The following is a 26,168-nucleotide window of genomic DNA, read 5'->3' as shown; positions in this document are numbered from 1 at the left end:
CATTAGCCTCTCAGTACATATAGTGGGCAGTTAAGCCTTGTTGTTTGTCAGATTGTCCTGCTTGCTTTAGCACTTTTAGCTGTCTGATTGCCTGTTCTTGCCTTACCTTCTGGCTTTTGTGTTTTTGCCTGCCACCCTTTTGTTTGTTTATGATCAGCTTGTTGCCTGCCCAACCCCTTTGGTGAAGGCTTTTAATTGAACCTATTTCATCTAGTCTGCATGTGCGTCCAAGGTCCGTTGTGACCTGTGACAAAAGAAAAACACCAAGCTAAATCAATGACAGACATGTTTAAAGAACACATTATTCTAGGCTACGTGTTAAATGTGGGAAATGAAAATAGACTTCTTGTTCATTCATTACTCCCTATATGGTAAACACCACCTATTTTACTTTATAGTTAGCAGTAAATTAAGATGTTAAGACTTTTAACACATGAATCATAGTTTATGTCATCACAGATTTGTCCAGAATCATTTATAAAATGGGAAGCATTGCATCATGGGATAGTGAGCATGAAGTAGTGCACATGCCACATGGATACTCATTATTTACTTTCTTGTTAATGCGTGGACCCCAGAGGATTAGTGACCTCCACAGCCAAAGCAGATAAGAACTGGGAATAAATACAAGTCTTAGTCGCTGTACAGAATGTCTTGTTTATTGGTTGTTGTCATACACTTTCAAAATTACTATATGATTCGTATCTAAAGACTCTCAGATGAATTGTACTGTCTCTAAAGGCAGACGTAGTAACACCTGGAATACAGGGCAACTCTCACCACGGATGTTTGGCTGTTGACAAATAACATGCAGTTTAATTTCTGGAACTAAATCTACGTATTTTCAGATCAGAAAAACTCGAAAGACAGTTTGTTAAATAACTCCATAGTTACCAAAAAATAGTATTTATTATTTTCTGAATGATTCATGGTGTTTCCATGAACTGCGATCCCGTGCCCCTGGTGAGAATCACTCTGTCTTGCAGGAGCTCGGTCACACTGCAGAGTTCACTTTCTATTTGATAATGTTATACACCTGTGGAGGAACAGCAGACACTATCAACACATTTGTGCTTATCTTTTTTTTTTTTTTTTTTTTTTTTTGCAAGTTTTCTTTTTTCTGTTAAATATCAGTTTTTGACATAACCTTTTTCACAAGAACAGACTAAGTTAAATCTGTTATAAGTTTTGTATACCAACATGCTCACAATGTTTCTGAACCATTTTATCTTTTTTCTTTTTCGTGTCAGAACAACAATAATCAAAACAGACGCCCTTTTGTTTTTGAACAGTATGTGCCAGATCTACCGTGGTGGTATCAGAATAATGTGATTTTCTTTGTGGTTCGCAGGCTCCTCAAAGGCAGGAGGACAATAAAGACGGGCCTGCAGTCATGTGCACAGGCTTCACTAGCAGGGCATGACTATAACTTCAGGAAAGAAAATCACAGACTGTAGTCGGGCACTCCAAAACAACAGAAACTGACAAACTCAACATCAGTTCACAGTCGCTCTTCCTTTTCATACATCACATTTGACTGAAAAGTCATTTATCAATAAGATTTACATGATCTTGTGTTCTTTTCAGGCCCAAAGAACTGAATGTCATGTGCTCTGAGGGTGAAAACTGGTCAGCATGATCTACAATCTTTCTCTCTCATGACAGACACATTAATTTTGGCTGTGTTGTGCATGTAAAGTGATTATTAACATATTTATTTCTTTTTCAAATACTTTCTCGCTTGTATTTCTTTGTTAGCTTTATACATTGTGCAAAAACAGCTGTAGTCTACTCTAGAAGGCCACCAGGTGTCTTGATATTCATTTTCACTCCGTGTCTGTTCAACAGCATTTGAATACGTCTTATGATAAATCTGTGCTTGAAAATGCTCTCAGGTAGAGTTCTGTGACTGATCGGCATTGTTGTTGAATTATCTCAAAGTAAACAAACCCAACACATTTGTAAAATTGCAGGCAGAGTCGAGCAAACACGATCCCTAATATCAACTTGCTTTCACAATTTAACTGGGCTGAATATGAGCAGCGCAAGACTAACTACTGCAGATGTCAAAAATAACTTCACAAAAAAATATACAGAAAGCGATGCAACAGTTCTCTCACCAACAATCACCATGAATCATGTTTGCACTAGTTTATTCAAACTGTGTTTGAATCTTTTGGCCAGATAATAATTGTACCAGTAACTGAAAACACACATTTTATGAGTAGAAGGAGAAACTCGTGGTATAGTGTCAATGTCAGCATGCTGTTCTTAGAAAGCTTTACAAAGCAGCAATTAACCAGAGGCAAACTATTGTCTGGCCTAATGCTCAAAAGTAGCTATTTCCTCCTGCACTTTTAAGTTATAGGAAGACCAGCATACATGTGACTTTTCATCACAAGCCCTCGTTGTTTGTAACCGGGCAGTGTGAACCTGCTGTACTGCTGTCGTCCAACAACATAGAAGTGAACTTCTTCCTTTAGTTCAGACCAGGAAAACTAACAGGGCATACAAACCTGTACAAAGATGTATATAAAGTACAGTCAGTTGCGTTGTTTGTTGACTCTTTACTCCAGAGATCTGAAATGAAACAGACTGCGGTATTAAAGTTCTGATTCTCAGCTTTAACTTGAGGGTGTTTACATCCACAGGAGATAACAGGCTGGGAAATGCAGAAACATAGCCTCCAAACAGAGTTGTCTTTTTCAATATTTGGTTGCAAATCCAGTCAATGCTGCCCACTCTGCCAGGCCTCTCCTGCAGCTGTCACTTCTTGCCGGTTTTAGGCGCTTTTTGCATTCAGTCTGGTATTCATCAGTAAAACACTTCATCAGTTGGACTGAGGTGAAGTGACTGACTTGATCAGTCAACAACACTTTGCAGATTAGTCATTGTCCTGCTGCATTGTCTTTTAATTGGTGTAGGGATAGCTATGAGTCTTCCATTGTTCACTCAGTATGGATGTAAACACCCTCAAACACTGTTAGAGGATGAAAGTCAGCACTTTCACCCCATCGTCATTGCTTCATTTCAAAGCCAATGTTCTGGAGTACAGAGCCCAAACAACAAAAACACATCACCGTCCTAACACTCTCTGACTGCACGATATGTTACAAAAAAAATAAAAAGCTTCAGGGTTCAGTTTCTATTTTGTCAGTTTCGAGTCAGCTTTTTGTTTTTTCATTGATGTTTTAGGGCCTGAATATTCATTTTCAGATCCATTGATTGCTGTCCAGCATCACTGAGACGTCACCTGACAGCAACTGTGCTGACAGGCTGCTTATGACACTGTTGTCTTGAAAACAGAGCAGCTCATCATTTGTTATAGTGGTAGATATATATATATGTTCTAGGTGTGTATTATATTTTCCCTCATCCCTGATGGCCAAACACTCTAAGTGATAAAACAAGAATGGCTGTATTACATTAGCGTCAGTCTACTGCATAACTAAGAACAGTGGAGCAGCCACACCTCATGGATTTGCATGTTATTTACAGAGAGTATAATACATTATTCTGGTTAGGTATGATTTATGATGTTTATTTACATATGATATGTAGTCTGGATGAACATATAGCAACTCCAACTGATAAGATAAATGACTTTAAAATGAAAATGTAATATTCCCGCAATGTAGAAAAATAAGTCATATTCATTGTATTGACATGAGGAAAATGGTTGCTTTGTATCTAGCACCTATTGCAACTGCATTTACTTTGTACTATAATGAACCACAGCAGACATGTGGGCTGAATACAATTAGAAATTTCTTCTCTCACAGGAAATACATTTTATGGGCAACATATGGGCGTTTGATAAACCATTAATTTAAAGGTCTTTAGATAGAAAAATAAGTATAATAGAGCATATCTTTAAATTGTTCTCTTCTATTAACATATCAGGGATGTTCTTAAATAAACTGATCTTTCAATAACTTTATACTCTGCATATTTTGCTCTTATTTTTCAGTGCTTTTAAATCAACTTTATACTTTGTGCTTTGTAAAAGCTGTGATTGTTTATAAAGCCCACTCCTCTGCGCTTTCTTGAGCTGCGGTAACAAATAATGAGACGTTTTTGTCCAGTTCCTCTGGGAAATTGCTCTCCGCTGTCTGTCTCTGTTTTTATTGTCCTTCATTCTGAACATTCATCTGTACAAGTCAGTTCATTAGTATTTATGTCCTCCTATGCCAAACTACATGTTTCATCACAGCTGTCTGTCATACGATTCATAAATACCTTGATTCTTACCTGAAGTTGGGATCAACAAAGCAGCTACTTCCTCTTCTGGAAACTAAATCTGATCAAATTTGTCTCACACATTGGACATAATGAGGGTTTGGAAGCTTGCTTCTACAGTACTTTGGAGAGCATGCTTTTTATTTACCCATCACAGATGGCCTAAATTACAAAAGAGGTTAACGTTTGATTTTCTTGTGCCAATCAAAGATCTTAACATTACGTTTCACTGCATTGTGTATTTGTTCCTGTTTTTTTTTTTTTTTTTTTTGACTGTTGCGCAACCTGCTGTACAATATGTTCCTATTTATATGTGCTCTCTCCTTTTATATCTCTCCTAAAACAGAGATTGTGATGTGAATAAATCTAGCTGTTTAAATAAACTGATATGACAGTGATTGAAATGCATTTATCATATTTAAAAGTTTACCACCAAACTCTAAAAAAGAAAACGTTTTATCTTTACATCATCACCGAATGTCCGTGTACTTCTTTCAATTACTCCGGTCAATAATTTACTTTGCACCCTGAAATAATAAATCGTTCTGTCAGTAACATTCAATCCAGTGAACGTCCAGTTAAATAAACAACAACTGGTGAAATGAAATTGTTCTTGAATTGTGCTCTTTTAAAATAGCCGTCTGCCTTGTTTCTGTAACCACATCACAATACATCCCATCGACTCTGACAGAGCCAGGAGTATATAAATGAATACATGAATAATAATAATACACAAACAGCTTGTCTTTGTCAGTAACCCAGGAGCTTCATTAATAACTGCAAACAAGAGCCACATCTATCAACTCTATCACCGGACCCTGTCATTAATAATTATTGATTAGCATGTCAGCAGTCAGGGTATAAAGCATCCGTCTATGCGTTGATGGGGTTAGTCTGTGTAGCAATCCTGTCCTATTCTGTCTGTATTTACTGGTGTCATATTGAGCATGGTTTAAATCACCTCATGATTGATCATTTTCTGTGTTTGTATGTGGGCATGAAGGAGTGTTGTGCTCATTTTGTTATTGGCAAAAATACATGTTGTAAGTGTGTGTGTACAGCTGTGTTAAATCAGGACTTTTCTTTATTGAACCTCTATATTTCCCCATGGTTTGAACATCAGATCCTTTACTCCTTCACTTATCCTTCACACAGGAACCTGGGTATTGCTCCACATCTCGCCAACACGGCAAAAATCAATGCAGTGCAGGGCACTTACATTCACTTGGGGTACGTTTGCAGTATAACTGATATTACAAGAAGAAAATTAATTGTGGTGCTGATGAAATTGTACCTCCTCCTGCCTCAGTCAAGTCCCCAAATGTTGCCTGAAAGTTAAGTAATCCACTTAGCTGTTTACGCCACCCTGGTAGCACAGAGCTTTGGGTGTATTTATAGTGAGAGCACTGTCGGGACAGCATGAATTATTAATGGTCCTGATGCAGATTTATCTGTGACCTCTAGGCCACCTGGGTGCGTACACACACACACACACACACATACATAAACACACACATTCACATACTAAATCAGTGTCTTTGTGTTTTTTTGGTGAAATGATGACAGATGACAGTGTGTGCAGTCCAGTAACCCTCAGTAACCCCCAGTGTAGCCATTAGCCAGCCATCAGTTGGTTGATGGGTTCATAGAGGATGTCTTGTGCCCACCTGGATTGGTCCTCAGGGATAAATTATTCAAAGCTCTGAAGCATTCAGCAAGGTACAGCACATACTTACAGTACATACAGTAGGCCTAAGCTACATACACACACGTACGTACTACATATGTCAATAATAGAACAGTCTGGTTTTTCTGCTTCTCACTAGCTTCTGTGTCGACTTTCAACCTACTGGCATCAAGGTGAAGTTTCCCAGTGAATCTGGATTCAAATGATTTTAGTTTTATCACCCTTTTGTTGCAAAGGTCCTGATCAAAAAACATGTAAACTGATCCTTGGCCTCATGTGTCTGCTCCCTCTGTCCTGTTTCCTGGCTCAGAGGCGGTACTTTCTCAGCAGGTCGGCCTGCCACATGTACTTCCTCTCGGGGAACCTCTCCGGGATCTTGATCTTGCGGAAGTCTTCAATGCACTTTTCCAGCTCCTCCTCGACTGTCAGCTTCTCTTTCGCCGGCCTTTTCTTGGTGCTGGTGTCACGGGCGCTCGCCGTAAGCGTGCGCAGCAAGTCACTCTTCCGCCGTTGTTCGGACTGCTGCAGCATGGCGATGGGGCCCTTTTTCAGCGGCCTGTCCAGGGTTTGGACGTTGGCGTGGGGGTGTGACTGGCGGCTGACCGGGCCGCAGATGACCGTTCCCTGGGGAGAGCTGGCTTCTGACTGGCTCTCAGAGCTTGAGGTGGAGAGCTCGTTGAAGGAGGTGCCACTCTCACCCTCGCCGTCACCTTTGTGGTTCTTGCAGCAGCAGTCACATGGAGGAGAGGACCAACGTGATGGACCACCTGGGAAGAGAGAGAACCAGAGAGGGAGCTAAGATTAGATCTTGGCAGAGCCATATGTTTCCACCTTTTCTTTCATTCAGGACCAAGCATCATAAAGAGAAAAATGAGACAATGACACAAAGAAGAGCCACAAATTAGTCAGACGGGAGAAGAAAGGCAAAGTAAGAAGTACCGAAGACAGACAAGGAAGAAAAGTCAGCTAATAGCAAACGGCTATCACCTAGAATAAAGTGATATGGCGTCAGGGACAACTGGCTTGCTTCCAGTCTAATCATGGAAGTGAGCTGCCTGACTGTGTGACAAGCCTGTATTGTTCAGAGAACTACCCTCATAGATCCCTGCTGGCACTTGAGACAAGTGGAAGAGCTTTGCAAGAACAGACTGAAGGTCCAGATTGACATGCTGTAAATGTACTTACAGTAAAACGCTGAAGGCAATGGTATTTAAACTTAATGAAAGACGAGTCGCTGCAGACAAGTGGAAGAATTTGTGACTTTGCAAAGATTTTTAACTGCTGGAGGAGAAATTGTGGCAGTATTGGTACAGAAAAAAAATGTAGGAGAGTGGAGCCCGTCAATTTAAGGTGAATAGAGGTGAATAGAGGTGTACAAATACTGTATGTGCAGCTTGATTCTCTGACGTCTGCTAGTCTGTTCACCAGCCAATTTATTAATCTCAAACTTTAGATCGTAGAAAGGGCTGTCTTTAGTAAGTCTTAAGTAATTAAAAACATTTGGATCTTTAGAAATCTTTTGACCCGCAAACCACCAAATCCATGATTACTTGGCAAACCTCTGGAGTATTTTCCATCACCCCTCAAATGTTTTGAAATGCTGTGCAATGCCTGGAATTGAAGCGGTACAAGTCAGTGGAGAGTTTCTATTGAACTGCTTTTCTCTCAAACATACGATCAGTAGATTTGAGTGCCACAGCATTTTTTTTTTTTTTCTTTTAACCAGACCCGGAGCACACACTGAGCAGGAATTCATTTTGGAAATGTAGCAGAGTATCTCAGAGATGGGGTTGAGGCAGCTGCCCAGTAGTTGTGGTCTTGACCGATAACGAGTCAAAAGCAGTGATCCGCAATCATCGCTGAAAGGAATCAATTGCTCAGTCTAACCTTTGTGTGAGCATACAGTAGGCTGAAAGACTCAGAGGAACCAGAGCAGCACCACACCTCTAACTGTAGGAAGCAGCCATTTATTTTTCATGCTAGCCTCCTGAATTATTAAAAGGGTATCTGTTGCTGATGGACTCCTCTCTGTTTAGTGAGCAGAGAGATCAAAACCCTTGAGGCAAACAACGTGCAACACCACCCTTTCTGATTTTGAGCCCCACCCCTCACCATCAACACTATCAAACACACCCACACATACACACACACACGCGCACAAGTACAGGCTTCCGCATCAAGTTCAATACTACCATCGTTTCTTTTCATGCGCTGCTGAGTATTTCACTTCAAACGAGATAGTACAAGACTATAAATAACGCTGCTTAAAATAAACGCCCGTTTAGTTTTACTTCCTTTTGTCCTCAGCAGCGTGTTTGGCTTTTTTATGGAGAGACAGCAGAACAGAAATCAATTCATCCAGCCAAGATTTGTTCCTCCGAGTATTTCTCACAAGCAGCTACATATCGTAACTGCGTTTATGTGAGTATAAATAGAGGAAATATTACTTTGACACTGACTCCCACTGGAAGTCTAAAGTGCAGCTGGACTAACATCCAGTGCAGAACTGGAAATGCATGCACGCTCGCACACACACAAACATGGCTGCCAACTGTATGGGAAATAAACATCACTCATCAGAGGCAGTGACAGAAATGGAACGTGACACCCTTTGTCACCCATAGTGATGCAGCTCTGCATTTTTATAATTACCAGTTGCATTTATAGCTCCCACTTACACAAACACTTCTATACACAAATACACTTGCTTTGGACAAAGACACAGCATACACTACTACAGCAGTGCAATTCGCTACGAATACAATAATAAAAACTCTTTTTTTTTTTTTTTTGCTCTCCCTCAGTGGTGGTTTCTTTGTCCTCAGTATTAATCTACAATGCAGAAAATTAAGAAAAACCATTGGACATGAAGGTACGTCCAAACTTTTGACTGGTCCTCTTCATCTTTCCAACCTTTGTTTCGGGACACATGAGTTAATTTATGTCTCGGAGTGAATAGGTAGCCCGCTGATCGATGAGATGCAGACCTGTAATTTGTGTTTTGAAAAATGGCCCTAGACTGTGGTGAATTATTGAGTCTGCCAGTAGCCAATCTGCCTGTCCAAATAAAATTAACACGATCAGGCGGGTAAAGCCGCTTTATAACAAATGTCACAAGAGCCTTGTTATGTATGTGTGTGTGTGTGTGTGTGTGTGTGATAACTGGGATGAGTGCGTCGCCTTGTGTGAGTGAGTCGCCTTGCATCTGTAACTTGATAAATGACATTCTGATTAAACTTTGGCATTTAGTAAATATATCCACCTGCGTATAGCTCTTCATACTAGTTTGTCAAGTCTTGACAGTGACATGCTGCTTTAATTTACAGGTATTGTGAATGGCTATTAGCCTCGCTAACAGTAAAGACTACCACGGAGGGCTCTGATTTATCATTCTGACCAGTTGGATTTCCTATCGAGTGCCATATAATTCAGTTGAGGACACCACTTACAGGGACTTTAAAATCCAAGTGCTGATAACTGGGATTAGTAAAATAAGTCACTGAGCGGTGTCTCTACCCTCACCTACACAATGATACTATAATTATGTTCCAGAAAGGATGTGGTGCAGCGTTAGTGCTCCGTAGCACATCGAGTCATGTTAGTAGTAAAACCAATTTCCTCTGCTAATTGAAGTAAAAAAAATAATTGTAAATGTGTAGACCTGCGTTTTTACACTGGTATTTCCACTGTATGGTTAGATCGTCTAGCTAATTGAGGTGAAAATTACACCACTGTTTACGTTATGTTCATCTTTTCTGCTTGTCTGCTTGAACAATTTTTCTTTATTGCTCAAGTTTTCTGCATTACATCAAAACTCCTCTCCATCATTAGGCACAAAGTAAACTGTTCCATTATTTGATCCAAGTCCAAAGCAAGGGTACCCTGAAGTTCAGGCATAACTTATTAAAATCTTAATACTGATACTGTAATAACACTGCTAATTTGATTTGCAATGAACAATCCACTGTTTTCTTCAGTTGGTCTGATCTAGTATTAAGGGTCAAACTATTTGCCTCAAGCTTGATATTTGATCTAATTTTGCCCAACCATAGATGAATAATGCATTTTGGCAGTGTGCTCTGGAGCTTCCAAATTTACACTGATGGAGGTGCCATAATTAAAGGTCAAGGTTTCACAGTCTAAAGGCTATAGCTGCCACCCAAACTGTTTGATTCTAATTACACTGGGGAGGAGTGATGCATCTTGTTGCTAAGTGGCCCAAAGGATGCCCGCATCCATCACTCAAGGTGGACGTTTTTAATTGAAAGTTTTCTTGTTATTTTGCACCTGAGGCCATTTAAACAGTCATAAATCTCCCTGTTTAATGGGGCAATATCTTGTCCATGTACTGCAGTCGGCTAAGTCGGTGGTTTGACACGAGATGTTGGTGGCCTTGCTGTATAACAGGCGTCATGTAGATCTTGCATGCGCTCTGACACAACAAAGCTGAATTTCCCCATGTGGAAAAAGCATATATGATATATTTTTTTAAGGATGGACCAATTTCCTGTCTAGTTATTGTCATAGACGAGGCATTTTAGCTGCCTGAATGCCAGGAATGTGACAGTTCTGTGTGACAGGCAGGCGACTCTCCTGAATGATCCACTCACTCAAAAAATAACCTGAGGTTCATTGTTCATCAGGAGATGTCTTGGGGAGAGGGCGTCCCCACTTCCTGTCAATCACGCCCACGTTTATGTCAGCAGTTTTGGAAAAATGTAGCATAAATCACCAGAGGCGAGGAGGAGGTGCAGCAAGCATGTGTTGGAAATTGGAATACTAATGTTATTTTTTGTAAGTTATGGCACCTTTAAGTGTTTAAATTCTAAAATCCCGTCACCTACTTAATCCTGTTACCTACTCATTGCTTGTTCAATTAACATGAGACTAAAGACAGAATAAAATTAGAGATTTTTAAAAAAGTACTTAGAGATATATGATATGAGATATATGTTTTGGGGGGGGGGGGGGGGGGGAGAAAAAAAAGAAAAAAAAAAAAATATATATATATATATATATATATATATATATATATATATATATATGTTTAACAAAGGATAAAAAGGATTCATTGTACTGTAGGCTACACTTCTAAAGCCAGAGTTTTTATGTCTCTCTCTATAATGACTTTTTTCAACAACTAAATGGTCCAGCTGCCTCTTGATAATATAACCCCAATGAATAATATTAGTTAATTCATTTAAATGCATTAAATCCCAACAAGCCAGAAAACAAGGTATGTGTTGAATTAGAGTAACAAGGAAAACATGTCTTGTGTTGACATCAAACAACCTCACAAATAAGTAATCTATTCAAACTAGAGTGTGCACAGATATATAGTGTGCTTTGCATCACAGTCCAATAGATCTCCTGCATTGTTTAATGCAAAAACAGCTGCCTAAAGGTAGATAAGTGGGCTTGTGGTTAGAAGGCAGCTGGTTCAAAGTCACACCTTCAGGAGCAAATTGGGCAAGAAAGCACTTGCCTTGAGTCTTGAGCAAGGCACTTAATCCCCAAACTGCTCCAGGGACCATCAACAAAGACTGAGCTGCTCCTGGGTGGGATGGTGTTTAACTGTGTAAATTACAGGCAGGGAAAAACATCATTTTTGCTCAGCAAACCTGCAGTACCTTAGATGAACAAACATTCAGCCTTGACACATGATTTAGTCTTATATATGTTTATCCTATGGTAATCCTTCCTGACTTTGTTATACCATATGGACTACATTCATTATGTGCTCTTGTGTTTCTATTATTATATCCCACATTCCAACCTAAGTGACAAAAGTAGTACAGAAAAAATATCATAATTGTGCATGTTCTTTAAGTAAATTTGTGTATTTCTGTGTGCTTTAGTTTACATGTGTGTCTCTGCACATACATCAGCACATGTGTGTAAATGCTATATATGTGTAGGCCTTGTATACTGTATGTCACAGCCTGTGCTCTCATGTGACAATAAGGTCGTGTTCTCCTTCAGGGCTGAGTGCATGCTTGTGTGGATGTGTCTCTAAGTGCACATGGGAATGCATATATGCACATGCATGTAACATGCGTGAGATAATGCACCATGTGCCTGATGTTGGTCAGTGTGTGTGCTTCACTGCAGCCTCCCTTCCTCCACATACATCATACATTTTTCAATGTGGTGTGTGTGTGTGTGTGTGTGTGTGGGTGTGTGTGTGTGTGTGTGTGTGTGTGAGAGTTATACACTAACAGCATGTGTGTGCATGCCTGTGGTCATCCCTCAGTGTGTAAGTGACATTGGCCTTGGAACTATTATCTGTATGCCGTTGGGCAGAGAAAGGGAGGCTGATGTCAGGTGGGGTTCCCATTCATGTCATCAGAGGTGTCAGACTGTCGGCCGTGCCTCTGGCCAGGATCACTCAGCACACACACCCTCGCTTTGTGTGTGTGTGTGTGTGTGTGTGTGTAGGCTGCACATTCAGTGTTATACTGTATGTGCAGCAGTTGATTCATGTGATCTCATGTTGTTTCTCTTCCAGGGTGGTGAGCGGGAGGTCTGACTGAAGTCTAATGACTGTCACATGCTATTACGCATGCACACACACACACACACACACACACACACACACACACACACACAAACACACACAGGCACACAATGCTTCCTGACAGGTGCTTGAGGCTCTGATGTATTGATCTCAGCAGGGACCACAACTTGTGTTAGCACTGGCCAGTAAAAAGTCCTGACTGACTCACACCACACTCACACTGCAATAGAATGAACACATTCAGACACACGACACTGAGGAAATCACACACCATTTATCATTTGAAAGGTTAATCCATATATTTAATTGAGCACTTGTTAAAAAAAACATATTATCTAATATGTTAATGTCATTTGGCCATGAAACTATATCAATGTGCATCTTTGTTTCTCTTACCTTCTTCCATCCCCATTTGACATGAAACAACACAGACGTTTGCAAAATCAAACAGAGTAGAGATCCAAAAAGCACATCAATTTAGTTGTCTTTAAACAACTCATACAGCATGATTCAACTGTTTTGTTCCCAAAATACTACATGGTGATTCCAAGCAGACTCAGATATTTACCCTATTATGTCGGGTTATTCTGGGGAAAAGAAACGGCCTAATTATGTTTCCCTCTCGAGTCAAGTTTCAAAATGAAAGAAAGACAACAACTGCTGGAGTATTTGGTGGTCATGCAAACATGAAAGGGCTTTTGACTGACACTTGAATGAGTAGATAAACACACGCACAGCAAAGGAGTTCCCTTCTCTCTTTTGTTCCTCCGCTGTCTTTTTATTTATTTCCTTTTCTTGTACCTTCTCTATATTTTGGCTGCTACCTTTACCTTTCTCACCGCCTCCCCGTGCATCTCTCCCGCACCATTCCTTTCCCACTGCCTCTATCGATGGGTTGGCGCATCAGTGGAAGAGTATGGACGATTGCCCTCTGATTGATTTCTGTCATGCAGCCTCTCAGCACTGGGAGGCTGTTCGTCGGAGATAAATGATGTTGGCTCAACAAAAGCAAATAAACCTCTTCTATCTATCACTTCCTCCCTGTCAGTTTTTTTTCCCGAGTCCCACCTCAACTCTGGCGTCTGCAGCTCTCTGCCACGGTGTCTCGCTCCCCACCCCTTCTCTTCTGGCCTTCCCGTCTCTTCCTCAGTCTCGTTTTTTGCTTCCTCTCATTCTCCATTAGTCACTTTCCATTTTTGTCATTTTATTCTCTCCGTCTTTTACTTTCTCTTCTTATTTGCTTAATATTGGCAAGTCTACACCCCTGTTAGCAGGTTCTGTGTGTCAACTCCCTGCACTCCTCTCCACTGCAGCAGTTCAGTCCAGTGTTGTAGTTGAATTTGAATGGACAACAGATCATTAATCGTTTCTGAAAATGATGAAAATTAGCTTGGTGATCTACAAACACAGAGAACAGCTTTGAATAAAAAGGAAACCAGAAGTGATTTAAATAAATTCTGCATTTGTTTTGACAGTAATTATCATTTGATTTGAACAAAATAATGAAGTTGCTATATGAAATCAGACACTTACTTACATACCACCAAAGCCTATTTTGTGTTGCAGTTAAGTCCCCCTGAGCCTTACTTAAATCCGGCATTTTGCATAAAACCTTCAGAAATGCTCAGAGACTTTCTGAATTTGTTTCATGAAAGCAAATTTCACTTGAGGGAACGTGAGTCACACTCAATATGTCTTCTGGCTGCATTACTTTTCTGTGATGGATGGCTCCCTGTATGACAGGTGAACACTGGTGCACGTTTGAGATAATTGTAAACTTTGCCTCCAGTTCTCCAATTAACACCAACTGTAGTTGTACAATATCTCAATGTGATGTTACGTCAGTCGTTATCCAGTTAAGTGCAGAAAAGTGTACCACACCAAACAACAAAGTAAAACAGCCAAAAGCACAAATAAGGCTAACAGTAACAGTTTATGGCAGTCAATTTGATGTAGCCGCATGTGTTTTTGTGTGTCCTGCGTATTGAAAGATGACCCTAAAGGGGTATCCAGTGCCTTAAAAAGTGACGCCAAGGGGTCCTGACTGTGCGTCCATATGTGAGGAGTTGGGAGTGAGAATAAGTTGTTATTTCCCCTCTTTGAATGTGGCCTAACCTTAACCTTTATCAGGCACTGGACGATAAAACAGGAGAAAGTGTTAGCCTGAATATCTGTGACTGCCTTTCAGCTAGCCCCATTGTCTGTGTTTGTGCATAAATGTTAATTGCCTATATAAACATTCATCTGTCCAAGGCTATTCTATCAATACACAGCGGGTATGCCAGTGATTTCAGTGCTCAAATTTTAGGATTGCAGTTGTGATATTGACTGGCTTGGATTGTTCAACTCAATAGCGCTGTACAGTATGTCTGTGTTGTGTCTCTTTTCAGAGACACTGTTCACTTAATGAACAGAATGGATCAGACTATTGTACAAATGGGCTTTGTAAAAGGGTGCCATAACAACATAATACCACAAGGATAAAATATAAGCCACAAGCCTTTCCGAATAAGCCTCAGTGTCTATACTGCATAAGCCTCAAATTGTACATACAGTACAGTGTCTACTATATTTCACATCAGGAGACTGGTGGCTTTGATCGATTGCCATACTCCAACTTAAAACAGAATTACAAATGGATGCTAGGCTATCACTACAATCCCAAGAAAAGCTGAGATTATATGACTGAGTGCTCAGTCTACCCTAACAAAAACAAAGTGAGAGACAGAAAGAAAGAGTTTGTTCCTCCCTTGAGCATCAGACCAATGTGTAGCACCATAGAGAATCAATCAGAAAAGAGGGAAAATGAGACGCTGGCTGTACCCTGTGTGATTTTCTGGGCATATGAGTCTATTTTCTGGTTCAGGGCTGATATCACTACAATGAAATGGATTTTGTTTTAGTTGAAAAGCTCAGACAAACGCTCGTTGGGTCCATAAAGTTAGACTTCTTTCCACTGCAGCTCCCAGCGCGAAGGCACAACCTCATGTCATCACCGGTTAAATGTAATAAATATGTGATAATGTATTTATCCCTATGAGGAGATCGATTTTTTTATATCCCCTCCTCCATTCAGAGGTCAAAAGAGCAGCAACTTAAGTTGGCAGCGATGCAGAGTCTTGCCCAAGGACACTTCAGCATGACAGATGCTCGTCAAGCCAGGAGTCTCAAACCTGCAGGAGCCTGCTTTACATCTCAGCTGTCTGGTTTGTAGCTGTGGGAAGAAGCTCGGTTGGTCAGATATTGATTAAACTGTCCCTGGCCCTGGGAATGAGCTCTGGACAAAGACGTCAGCCGTCAAACAGAAACTCAGCATATTCAGAATGCAAGAGGCATGCATTCCTAAGCAGACTGTTTTGGTTGCAGCAATATTTGCAAGGTTGGCATAATAGATAACGAAAATGAAGCATTTCTCATCTCTCCCTCCTTCCCTCTTTCTTCCTCTCCTCCCCCCTGTCTTTCTCTTGTTGCAGCATAATTAGTCCCTCGCCAGGCAGCGTGAAATGATGTGTTTGACTGTTCAGCTTCTTAAACTGTCCACTTCTTCTATGCCGGGATTTTCTCTCCCCTATATTCAAGGACTGTGTGCCTCGGCGTGTGCGTTTCTGCACGCGCGCTTGTTTTGTTTTGTGTGTTTGCTGAGTGAAAATGCCTCTCTTGCCTAGAAGCAGGTGTCACATTTCGCTTCAGAGAGTGACACTATGTGGTGACAGGAGTTGCCATTTCTAGCAGCATATTTCTTTCCCACTTACCCTCTTTTCTATCCCTCATTCTTTCTGCCTATTGATTGCCTCCACTCTGACTCTCCTGGAGTCTGTAAATCTCAGTGTGACCATCATAATAAAGCCACAGTAACGTAACAATTGGGTCTAAAAATGTATATAACACATGAAAATGCATGCATAACTCACCATATGTTACAGAAGCGCACTGGCAAGCTTATTCCTCGGAGATTACATGAGGTACTTCGGCAAATTGGCACAATATCCGAGAACAAATGTGATACCACTGGCACTCGCTTTTATTCTCATTTCAAGCATTAGAAACTATTAGTAGTAGCAGAGTAGGTGGAGAAAAGATAAAATAGATATCGAAAGAGAGCTGGTAATGTTCAGAAGTATGGTGAGAAATTCAACATCATCTGAACATGAAGGAAAATTAGCGGCTGACGTGGAGCAGCCCAGCAGCGCCCTGTCCGCACATGCACGGAAGCTAATTGCAACAATGGGGACTTGCTTAGTTTGAAACACTTTGAAACACAGAGCAGCTGTGCTGATGCAGGCGCCATGAAACTTTCCTCTTGAAGACCAGTCCGCCTGATTGCTAATCAAGCCCCCTCTCCAAATGTTCGGAAAGTTTCAATTTTAGAGCTTTTAGAGAGGCACCAACCTCTTTTTGCATTCATTAATAATACTCATGCAAATTATGCCTTTCAAACCACCATATCAAGACGCTTCTCTTAAACATTCATCCTGATGCAAATTAAGGATCTTCAAGAAAGCTCCGGCTCTGGCCTGTCTCTCGCAGCGCACACTGAAAGCCAGGCCATCAGTGCTCCCACCCTTACTGTGATTGTTTATTATTTATTTATGATTTTCTCTTAACTAGCCTGCTTATATCGATACACGTTAGAGAGGAAAAAGTACGAACTGCAGCATTTCTTCCAAACATCGTTGAGATGAATCAGCCGCTTCATGCATTCTCCTTTTTTTGGTCCCAGCAGGTAAGACTTGACACGACGTACATGTTATCATCGCATGAACCAGTCGTATGTGAAGTATGTATGGATTGTCCACAGCTTTACTCTCACATTGGTAATTAGGTGTTTGGCTATTTAAGAGTCTGCTGCATTATCTTAAGGTGTGTTCACAGCCATCCATCAATGCACAGAACTCGCAATCAATCCTACATCTACTATTCCTACATAACTACTTTACCTTTGACCCCTCCATTGATTCCTCATCCATCTATCCATCTCTTCTTTCATCTTGATCCTTCTATATATTCAGTGCATTTGTATGTTTGTGAATTGGGACAGCAAACGTTTATTTAAAATGTGCAAAAAAAAAAAAAAAAAATTCTAAATATCAACACAACATTTATGCAAATGCTTAAATGTCCTTCAGAGTTAAACAATATGCCCCCAAATCCAAAAAAAAAAATAATAATAATAATCAGTAGTAATAACTGCACCATTATCAGCAGATGGAGATTTAATGTCTGCAATTTGGTCTGGCCGTTGTTTTGCACTGATTCCAAATATTCACATGTGTTCCCTGCGGGCTAACATGGGTGATTAACGGGAGCCTATGACCAGGTGATTCTTTAGTGTGAGTAAAACAGAGTGGGTTTTAATCTGAAAGCAACCGAGCAGGCAGCCTGAAGCAGCAGAAAATGTTGGCACCTGCAAGCCAGCGATGGAAGGAAATGCAGACCGCACATACAGCAGCGTAAACAATAAATACAGCAACTGATCTCTCCAGCACAGAGTTGTGCAAGTTAGTCAGGAAATATCTTAAGAAAGCCCCCTGAAAAAAAAAATCTGATTTCTATGATTGGGCTCACGCACTACAAACATTTGTTCAACACGTGAGGACACGTGTACACACAACAGTTAAATATATACAGTTTGCTTACGTTACGTTGGTGGGGATGAAAGTGCAGGGTGCATATTGCTCCTGACAAACAGAAGCACTCTGGCACGGTGTCCAGTGTTGAATTATCTATGATGTCAGCACCAACAAACAGGTTGTAATCGGCAAACAATTGCACGGGCATTATCGCTGCCCAGCAGAGCGCTCGCCAGAACGCTATCTCTGTCCCTCTGTCAGACACGTTCACTCATTATCCTTCTGTTTCACACACACACACACACACACACACACACACACACAAGGTTGGGAAGGTTACTTTCAAACTGTAATTGCTTACAGATTACTGAATGTTTCCTCATGACTGTAGTAATCCTGACACTATGCGGATGCTGTGGCGGTTACAGTTATATCTGAAATCTGAGGTTAAATGGCGCTTGGTTTCATTTTAATTCCGCTATTATCGTCATTCGCAAGAGTGATCATCCATTTTTCATCTCTTAAAAGATGGCTTTATTATTTTTTTTTTTTTTTCCATCATTAGCAACACTGAGCCTTGCTGTCTCTCATTTTTTTATTCTTTTCCTTTTCCCTCTGGCCACAATCAGTCTCATTTTCACTCGGTTTCCATCCGCTTGTTTCATCCAGTCTCAATCACTCCACTCTTTGTCTCCCCAATCTGTCATCTGACCCCTCTTATCCTCTTCTGCCAACAAAATGGAGTGCCTTTACAGACTTGTCTCTCTCTGTCTCTTTTTCTTTTAGTCTCACTTTTCAGTTCTTTCTCTGAACGTCTCTCCCTCATCCCCAGTCGCTCGCTCTCTTTCTTTGACCACTCTAACTGTCCTTTCAAGCCCTATCCTCGATGGGTACTGATGATGGAGCTTCAATAGAAGTTTTTGCTGTGATGCTGGATGCAACAGCGAGGGATGTGACAGCCTATTTGGGTGTCCATAATAATGAGTGTCAGCCGAGGCCTGCCCCCTAGACCCAGTATAGTCTGTGCATGTGATGCAAGACTTCAGCTACATACAGCACTAACCCACCTCGACTTATAAAACATTCATGCCTCCTTCTGTGCTCGGTGGCTCATGTATCAGTTACACCTACTTAGAAGCAGATAGGACCCTCTTTTGCCCTCCAGAATTTTTGAGAGGCTCGGAGTCAACATTGTGCGGGAGACGTCACCACTTCCACATCTCACATTTCTCATTCTTTAGATGTTTTCATCCACAGGATTGACGCTGACGGCTGATGTTTTTGTTTGTTGCCGTTCTCAGGAGGCTAAAGACACTGAAAAATCCCAGCAGGCTGGCTGTTTCCAAGCGGTAATGATAATACCACGTTCAGTTAATTAAGTCACACAACTTGTCTGGTGTAATGTAACTGAAACTCTGAATACTGCATGAATGACTGTAACTACAAGGAGGTGGAATAAAGCATAAAAGACATACCTGAAAAGTGCGTATTACTTAAATACCTGCGAAATAATGGATACCAATAAAGTATAATGGCTTGTTTATGCTTCATTTTCTGTGCTGCTGTGGTATCTTTGTTGCATTTGTACACGGCAGGCCTCTTGTGCATGAATATGACAAATGCACTACTGCCTCTCGGTGGATACTGCCACACAGGAGTTCACAAACAGTCAACCACAGCCCCATGTGACCATTTGAATTTAACAATTCATGGGACTGGCACTGATTTCCCATGAGGAGTCCACAGCCAGACATCTCAAGTGCTTGGGCAGCAAATGTGTTGTCCATCTTGTGCCCCGGATGCCCTTGTGTGCATGACTGAGGCAACTGTGAGAAGTGCTGGACTGTCAGGAATAATCATACGCTGACGTCTGAAATACAGCAGACACAGAAAATAATCAGTTCAGAGAACAAACTCCACGGACCCGTTCATCACACCTCTGAATCACAAAACTCAAAGACCAAATAAGAGTTTAAAGCAAACATGAGCAATTCTGGATTCAGAAAGAATCAATGCAGATGTCCAGGATGGCTGGTTGGAGTGATGAAGGGATTGACTGAAAAGTGGAGGAATCAAAAGATTAAGAAGGGCTGTTGTTGGCTCTGAAAGGTATACAGACTGAAAGGCGTCTGATCAATACAACCTTATCATGGTGTTAAATCCTCTCGTGTCCTGGCAGGACTCCCTGTACTTGGCCTCTTTATCTCTGATTCCATCACGCTTTCTTTTTTACTCGATCTGCTCTGCTCTTCTTAAGCGGGCGGCTACATGGTTCAGAATTGTTTTTCTTTATTGAGAGGAAAAAAGCTGAGAGGGTAAACAGATGCGATGAGCTCTGGAGAGATTTGTTCTGAGGCCACCAAGGATAATTTTCAATTTAGGCATTCGAGCAGGATTTTACCACTACACCATCGTCTGGTAATGTGAATCTCTCTCTTTTATGCTTCCTCTCTGTGCAGGTGGCTGTGAGAGTGCATGCTTATGAGAGTTTAACATCTCATCCCCATGAACTCTGCGAAAACAAAACACTACGTGAACTTGAGAACTGCTTTTCCCTCTTTACACTCCACTCCAAGCATCTACTCTGTGTTAAGTGCCTCAGTCTGGAGCATCGTCTGTAAATGGCTCATCGCAGTTGTCCCATTTTACCTGGAGTATTCCCAGCAGGGAGGATTTAAAGAAAACAGCACAGGACAGGATGTGCAAGAAAAAGCATGTTCAGTGAACCAGAAGTAAAGGAGTATTCCCTGAGGGGACGTGACATTCTTTAACATAACCTACTGTAAAGCCCTACATGTTGATGCTCCCTCCTCTGTCTCTCTACAGCTCACACGTTTCGTAGCCTCTTTCTTCCTCTTTTCCTCAATTATTTTGCAGCTTTTTTTTTTTTCTTTCTGCTTCCCTGCCAGTCATCCATTGTGTGGCCCATTTGCAGGCATTTTGTTCAGACTAGAGGCATTATTTTACTCTCCGTGTGGTTGCTCTGTTTTAAGTCACCACTGATTCTCCTCCAGTGCCGCTCACGATGACAGACAAACGAGAGCGAAATGAGGGAAAAATGAAAAAGAAACAGCTTGGGCAAACAACGTCCAAATCATTCAAGCGGCTGTAAGCAGTTTGTGTGTGAGCGTCAGCTTGCTGTCTGGGCGGTTTCTCTATTTGTGCAAATTGTGAGCAAATGGACGCACAACATTGTTTCAAGCATCATCAGGGTATGTAGGCCAAAACTGATGGTGTTAATGTCAGCGAGGACAATGACAAAGCTGCACTGCTGGTTACCAACCATGGCAGTTCAAAGACGGCGCAGCCTTGAAGACAACAGCTTTGAAATAGAGTTGGAACAGGGGCAATTTTAGGGAACCAAAAACTCTGGACAGTTTCCCAGGAGCCTCATTAGGCACTATCTATGATGGGTAGATGGGGGAAGTGGGGCACAGTTACCAAACACACAGACCCAAAATCACACGTTCTCACCCACATATGCACATGAATACACACTAACACATATATATGCTGTTTCTGTCTCTCTCTATGGGCCACACACATTCATACAGGCAGACCCATAGCAGGGGCCTTGGAGCATGACAGTCTGCAAACGTCATTGGCTGTAAATTGATGTGTCAGGGCTGCTGTGCTCACCAAGCGCCATGCAAATGCCAGAAACAAGTTTAAAAAAGAAAAAAACTGAGTGTCACTTGAAATTTCTTAACTGCAAGAGCTAAAGGATCTAATTGAAATCCCAGCGTTGTTATTTTGTCAGTTTAGTTAATTAAATTCATGTGTTTTTGTGTGCGCTCATGGATGTACACATACATCTGTGTGAGTGTGTGCATGTGTGTGTGTGTGTGAAAGTGTTGGGTCATTAGCTGCAACAGCTTTGGTTCATTGTGACTTTTAGAGCGTCTCTAGAGTTGATCTCATGCAAAGTGTCATTAAGCTGCTCGTCTTTTCACGCAGCTGGTGAGCACAAGTGTGTACGTCTCAAAGTGTGCGTAGATGTGTGTGTGTGTGTGTGTGTGTGTGTGTGCATGCTTGTGTGTGTGTGTGTGTGCGCGCGTGTGTGTGCATATACTAGGCGCAGGCTGTGTTCCGACACCCTACATTTAGCTCTTCTACAGCTCACTGACAAAGCTCCATATGGTGTCTCTCAGTTTCTACCTCATGCACCCATCACAATGTGTGATTTATGCTTTTTTAATAGGCAGGCACCCCTACAAACACTGACAGACAGGATGCAGTAAAAAAAAAAAAAATGAAATTTCCCCCCTTAAAGTAGCCACTTTCCTTGGAAGATTTAAGCATTGGTGACTTACAAAAAGAGACAATTAACCTCATGTATGTTGCAGGCTGTTACACCTGGTGAGTACGTCAGCTAAGTAAGTAAATACCTGCTTTCCTTTATACTGTGAAAAAAGTTATTAGTTCTTAAATATGACATGAAGTTCTTTGGCTCATCAAGCTGAAGCGTGAGTGTACAGTATGATTTGCTCACTATGTCAAAGATTAAATCCAACCCACATATTCATCTGCTCTCCCTCACATATAATCTCTGCAACTTTTCACTTTCAGATACACCAGCTGAAAGAAAAAAAGACAGACACTTTGGAAGTGATATGTGTAATGCTATTAAATATACTGAAAATGGAAACGCTCGCCATGGCTGAACTATATTTTTGAAATATCATTTGCTCATTGTATTCTTTTTATTTTAGGATACTGATTTGTCTCTACAGGCTTACATGGAATATAAGCGTGATATATTACGTGTGAATAAGAAGACTCAATTATCATTTCAAATATTGTCAAATAGCCCACTGTTGTTAGCTATGCAAGTCATCAACGTTTTTCAAATTGTGATACTTACTTTATTTTGTATTGAAACACACTGAAATAAATCCAATTTTACATGAAAACCACCATTAAACTCTCCAAAAGGTTATTTCTCCACTGTGGCTTAACATGTCAATTAATAGTAGATGTTATAGCACAATGTTAACTAATATTGGCAAGTTCATGGGTGGAAATCTCACAATGTTTATCTTGATTCTATTAATTCATCCATTCAGCCTTACTCTGTGAGTGAAAATAAAGCAGCACAGATGTATTTTATGCCTCCAAGCCACTTATGTAGCTTCCAGCCATGAGGCAGTGTAGAAAAGCACACGTACTGCACTGTACATGCAGTACATGCAAGTAATACCTGTGTTGGTGAATACAGCCTCAGGACTGACTCCCCCCTCAACCAATTCCCTCATCAGGGCCCTGTTATGTAAAGCACCTGTTGGCCTACGCTCCCTCCTTTGGTTCCTATCCCCTGTCTCTGTCGTGGCTGATAGTGTTTGGTGTTACAAATGTGATCTAGCATGTTTCCTGGGCGTATTGTGTGCTGTAACCCCATTGTTGTCCTGCCCACCCAGTTGAGTGATTCAGTGTGTGAATGCTCCACACCAGAGCTGGCTCACCTGCTGCTGTTTTACTCCTTATTATTGTGTTTGGCCTTTTGCTTTGTTTTGCTTGAGTTATCATTCTGTTTTTTTACCTGTGATTGTTTGTTTGAGACTCTTTTTGCATTACTTTCAATGCAAGATAGTGCCATATTATTGGAAGGCTAGGCACCCATGGTGAGGTCCCCACACTTTATGTGAATAAAAGCTCCTGGGACATGAACGTAGATTGCACCATTTTTGCTGCGAGGATTGCTGTGTTGCACCTGAAGTGAGTAAGCGATAGCACCCCTGGGTACCCCTCAGTGTTGTCTGCCTCTCTATAAATGGCCTCAGTTTCCCCAGTTTTGGTTGGGCTATGTTTGTCTCAGGTATTTTCCAGGTTTCACTTATGGTTTTCTTTTTTGGCTTAAAGCATGATTTTTATTCCTCTTTTTATTTGCAGTAATTTGCATTTGACCATTAAAAATCGTTCCACCCCAGCAGCTCCAGTCTTTGCCCATTTGATTATTTTGCTTATTTCAGTAAAACAGCTGGATTGCTATGAAACACGTGTTATGTCAGTAATTGGTCTGTGTGCCTTATCAATTTCCAAAACCATATTCAAGATTCTTGACAGTACTTCCAGGGGTGCAATCCCCAGGTGGCATCTTTTCTCCATGCTCCCCTTATTGTCTTCACCACACATGCTAAACCACATATAGCCAGATATTTCTAGCATAATGATACAGTATGCACAGAGTCAGCTTCCCTCAGGTAAAGTACTACTGCTCAATGAAATACAGATACTGTCCTGTAATGAGCCCAGATGGCACAGTGGGAGGGTCTGTATTCCTGTCCTCCCCACCGAGAATAAACCATTCACAGTACATCATACGACCCTTGGCAGCAGCAACATGCTCCTTGGGGGGTAGACAAGAAAAACAGCTTTTCTGTGCTGTCAAGAGGGAAATTTAGATGCATCTTTGTCCACAGACATGTGGCATTGGCTGAAATGTAGGCCGTTCTCACAGAGGACATTTCAGCATGTCACAGTAAGAAAAAGCAGGTGTAAATATTGAATATATTAAAATATTTCTTCTTCTGCAGTGGTATTATACTATTAGTAACACTTAAGATTTTCCTACTGTGACTATTCAAAATCTTTACTATAAAAATGCCTATTATTGCTAAAACTAGCATTTCTAACATACGATGTAAGTAATACACAGTCAACCTGTTCTGTTATCTGGGTGGTTGGTCCACTGTAGCCATGCAATACATAAGCACGTCTTACTAGAGTAACTTTTTGGGAGCAACACAAAAAATGTGCTCTACTGACAGTTCATACAGTTCTTATATGAGGATGTCAATGTCTCTGTCTGCACTCAAAATGTCTTTGCACTGTACCAGTCAAGGCATTCTGGATAATTGGTGTTTTTATCTTTACTGAATTTCAATCCATTTTAACCATTTTCTGTCCCACTAGCCCATTTATTGACGAAAACCCCACAGCCTTCTCTATATGCATATATAGGTTTTCTATATGTGTAAGAGAGAAAGCTGAAGCTCACTGAGGCTTGTCTGAAAAACTGCAGCGTGAATGTTGATTGCAGGAGGCAGGTGTTGGTGCTGTGTTTGCATGTGTGCTTGAAGGATTTCATGTGCCAGTTGTCAGTTCCCTTTAGCAGTACTTGTGACTCAGCAGGACAACACAAGGAATGAAAGTCTCTCTGAGTCGCTCCCGTCTTTCTTTTTTACTGTTATGCTCTGTTGACCGTATGTTGCTCGTCGTGTTGGATTGGATTTTGAGGACTCTTACTAGCCTCAATTCTCAATGCGACCCTCCTTCTACCCCTCAACACTCCAGCCACCCGGCTGTCCGTGAGAGATATACCACATCCCTAATCTTCTAATTGGTAGGTAGCCTCAGCCATTACCTCAGCCATGACAGGGTGGAATCGATAAGAGGCACAATGCTAAACGATGTGTCCTGCTGTTTCTCTCTATTTCTCTCTGCCTATTCCTCAGCCTCTGCCCATTTTGCTATCTCTATCACCCTCTCTGTTTAAATTCATGGTATCCAAGGCAACAGCCATTTAATCTCAACACGACAGTGAAATGAGCACTCCTTTTAATTTGTCTTTATTACTGCCCCGTTGTTCTATTCTTCATCGTCTTTCCATATTTCATACACTCTCCATAAGAAATAGCGAGCAAAGGTTTGCAAAATGTCCCTCCATCAGCGCAGAGGTTATCAATGGAAACCTGGTTCTCAATCAATGCCAACCAGCCCCCACCAGTCTCAAATTATGCATTATTCACTGTGTGTCACGGCATGACATAGTGCGGCCTGTCTGATGAACAGTCCTTTAATGGACTTTGATGACAGATGTAAATGGAGGGAACATCATGCCGGAGAAATAGAAAGAATAGGCGATTGGTGAGGAGAGAGAGGGGTCAGATAGCTCATGTCTATTAAGCAAAATGAAGATGGTTCTATTCACTTTTCAGCCACCAGGGACAAACTGACAAAGAAAGATGCTCATCATTTCCACTTCCTGCTCATCCCTCTTTTCATTGCATAATAAGCAAATGAGTATCATCATCACCACCATCATCATCATTATCAACATCATCATCAGACAGTTTAGCCGCATTCATTTAGACGCAAATAAAAACAGCCTCAGTGTAGCACCTCGCTGCGGTTTAACATTTGCTTTGTCTTTCTT

At 41.1% G+C, this 26,168-nt stretch overlaps 1 protein-coding gene across 1 annotated transcript in view; it reads right to left on the bottom strand.

Moving 5' to 3' along the window:
* Window positions 1–1,074: 1,074 nt before the first annotated feature.
* Window positions 1,075–26,168, bottom strand: part of kctd16b (potassium channel tetramerization domain containing 16b) — a 74,897-nt gene continuing 49,803 nt past the window's right edge. The window contains exon 2 of the mRNA XM_076751400.1: window positions 1,075–6,693. Coding sequence (XP_076607515.1) covers window positions 6,233–6,693 — 461 coding nt within the window. The 3' untranslated portion in view covers window positions 1,075–6,232. The remainder of the gene's footprint in view (window positions 6,694–26,168) is intronic.

The sequence above is a fragment of the Chaetodon auriga genome, chromosome 15 (assembly GCF_051107435.1).
Source record: "Chaetodon auriga isolate fChaAug3 chromosome 15, fChaAug3.hap1, whole genome shotgun sequence".
Classification (NCBI taxonomy): Eukaryota; Metazoa; Chordata; class Actinopteri; order Chaetodontiformes; family Chaetodontidae; genus Chaetodon; species Chaetodon auriga.
The sequence above is the reverse complement of the archived record's forward strand: the minus strand, read 5'-3'. Positions and strand labels throughout refer to the sequence as shown.